This window comes from Myotis brandtii, unplaced genomic scaffold (assembly GCF_000412655.1).
Source record: "Myotis brandtii unplaced genomic scaffold, ASM41265v1 scaffold630, whole genome shotgun sequence".
NCBI lineage: Eukaryota > Metazoa > Chordata > Mammalia > Chiroptera > Vespertilionidae > Myotis > Myotis brandtii.
The window spans coordinates 3263613-3265500 of record NW_005370412.1 but is presented as its reverse complement, the minus strand read 5'-3'; the positions used below and the strand labels follow the sequence as shown (position 1 = coordinate 3265500).

Genomic DNA, 1888 nt, shown 5'->3' with positions numbered 1-1888 from the left:
TGGTGGGGGAGGAGGCTGCTGGTGAGGGAGGTCAGGAGGGTAGGCCTCAGCCCTCTCATCTCCCAGCTCTGCCAGAGCAGGCAGGGGCCAGGGGACCAGACCACCAGGGCCCAGGAAGGGGCAAGTGCAGGAACTCAACGCCCCAGTATGTGCAGCACGTGGAGGGAGGCCGGCCGTGCCTTAAAAATTCCACCTGTCCTTTCTAAGAGGCAGTGGGAGAAAGAAGATGGAGGAAGCCCTGTTCCAATTATTGTCACAATTACTATCAGCAGCTTTTGCAATTGTCCGAACCAAAAGGAAAGGCCTGGAAGTCTTTTAAGCAAATGCCCTACATTACATGAAAGCGATGCGGGTCCACTGTGATCCATTGTTCCTAACAGGGAGATGGAAGCCTTGATCGTCACAAAGGGTATTTTCTGGGACCACAGAAAGGGAGGCGGGAATGACTTTGAAAAGGGCTCCACTGTCTCACAAGCGAACACAGGAAAATGTTTCAGCTCAGCAGAGGGGGCTTCAGGATGAGGGGGGACCCCACAGCCCTCCATGGAGTCAGTGCCTGCACCCTCTGTGTCCAGAGGGAAACAGAGGGCCCCCACACTGACCCGCTCCCGCCTCACTCACCTCCAGCTCCTGGTGCCGCTTCCGGAGGCGCACGAGCCAGTCTGGCTCCAGGTCCCTCCCTCCGCGGCGCCTCTCCAGCACCAGCGGGTCCGACAGCTTCAGTTTCTCTGCTAGCTGCACCAGGTGTCCAGATGGCAGGGGCAGAGGGAAAGGGACGAGAGGGGAACCGAGGGAGAGAAGTAACGGGGATGGAAAGAAAATGGGGAAAGACGCAATAAGGGAAGAGCAGAAAGTGCCTTAACTCACTTGTCAATTAGATTATAAAGTGTAATCGAGAGAGAGCAAACCCAGCAGATATCTTCCCCAAATTGCAACATACATAAGCAATGAACCCATCTTGGAGTTAAATACTAAGTGAAACATGAGGAGAAACGATTACTGGGCTGTATGTCCTACAAAGCTGTCTGCTTTGTACAAGTGCTTCTCAAACTTCCGTGCTCATGCTCTGACCGGGTGGCTCAGTTGATTGGAGCATCACCCTGTACACCAAAAGGTGTGGGTTCGATCCCCAGTCAGGGCATGTACCCAGTTAGGGCATATACAGGTGGCAAAAGATCAATGTTTCTCTCTCACATCGATGTCTCTCTCTCTCTCTCTCTTTTTCTCTCATGAGGATTTTAAAAAAACAAAACACAAAAATTCCTAGGACCACCTGGGACCTTGTTAAAATGCTAATTCTGATGCCAGAACTAAGTGGGGCCTGAGGTTCTGCATCCCTAACAAGCTCCCAGGTGACCCCTGCAGCGGGTCGAGGGACTACTTTGTATTGCAAGACTGTATTCCATTATTAAGTTTTAAAACTTTCCTCCTCCTCCATTCTGGGTCCCTGAGCTCACTATCAACGTCATCCTATGGCAGGAATCTCAGAGTAAGGAGCTCAGCACCACCAATTTCACTGGTTGCGGAAGGAACCCAACACTTGGGCCTTGTCTAAAGCAAAGCAAATATTGACGGTAGGCTGCCTTTTTCCTCTCCAGCTAATGCATTTTTCTTCAATTAATTGGAACAACTATTTGCCTGATTGTTTTCTTCCCTAGGAACTAAGAGTGGATATGTTTTGTTTTGTTTTAACGATATCCCACAGGTGATAAAGTATTCCATGCATTTAAAAGCATTTTAATAAGGGGCATTTCCTGTTTTAATCACTAAAGTATATTCTCTAAGCCCAGCTTTTATAATTAGAATGTTTCACCTTCACGTGCAGTCTTGCTGTACCAGAGAAGCAGATGCAAGAATGAATGAGTTGCATTGCATACTCCTGGTTCCC

General features: G+C 49.3%; 1 protein-coding gene across 6 annotated transcripts in view; it reads right to left on the bottom strand.

The window, feature by feature from the left end:
- Positions 1–1888, bottom strand: part of SEC16B (SEC16 homolog B, endoplasmic reticulum export factor) — a 47848-nt gene that overhangs the window by 8932 nt on the left and 37028 nt on the right. For all 6 annotated transcript variants that reach the window (XM_005880265.2, XM_014528369.1, XM_014528370.1 and 3 more), the window contains one exon: positions 622–735. In XM_005880265.2, coding sequence (XP_005880327.1) covers positions 622–735 — 114 coding nt within the window. The remainder of the gene's footprint in view (positions 1–621; positions 736–1888) is intronic.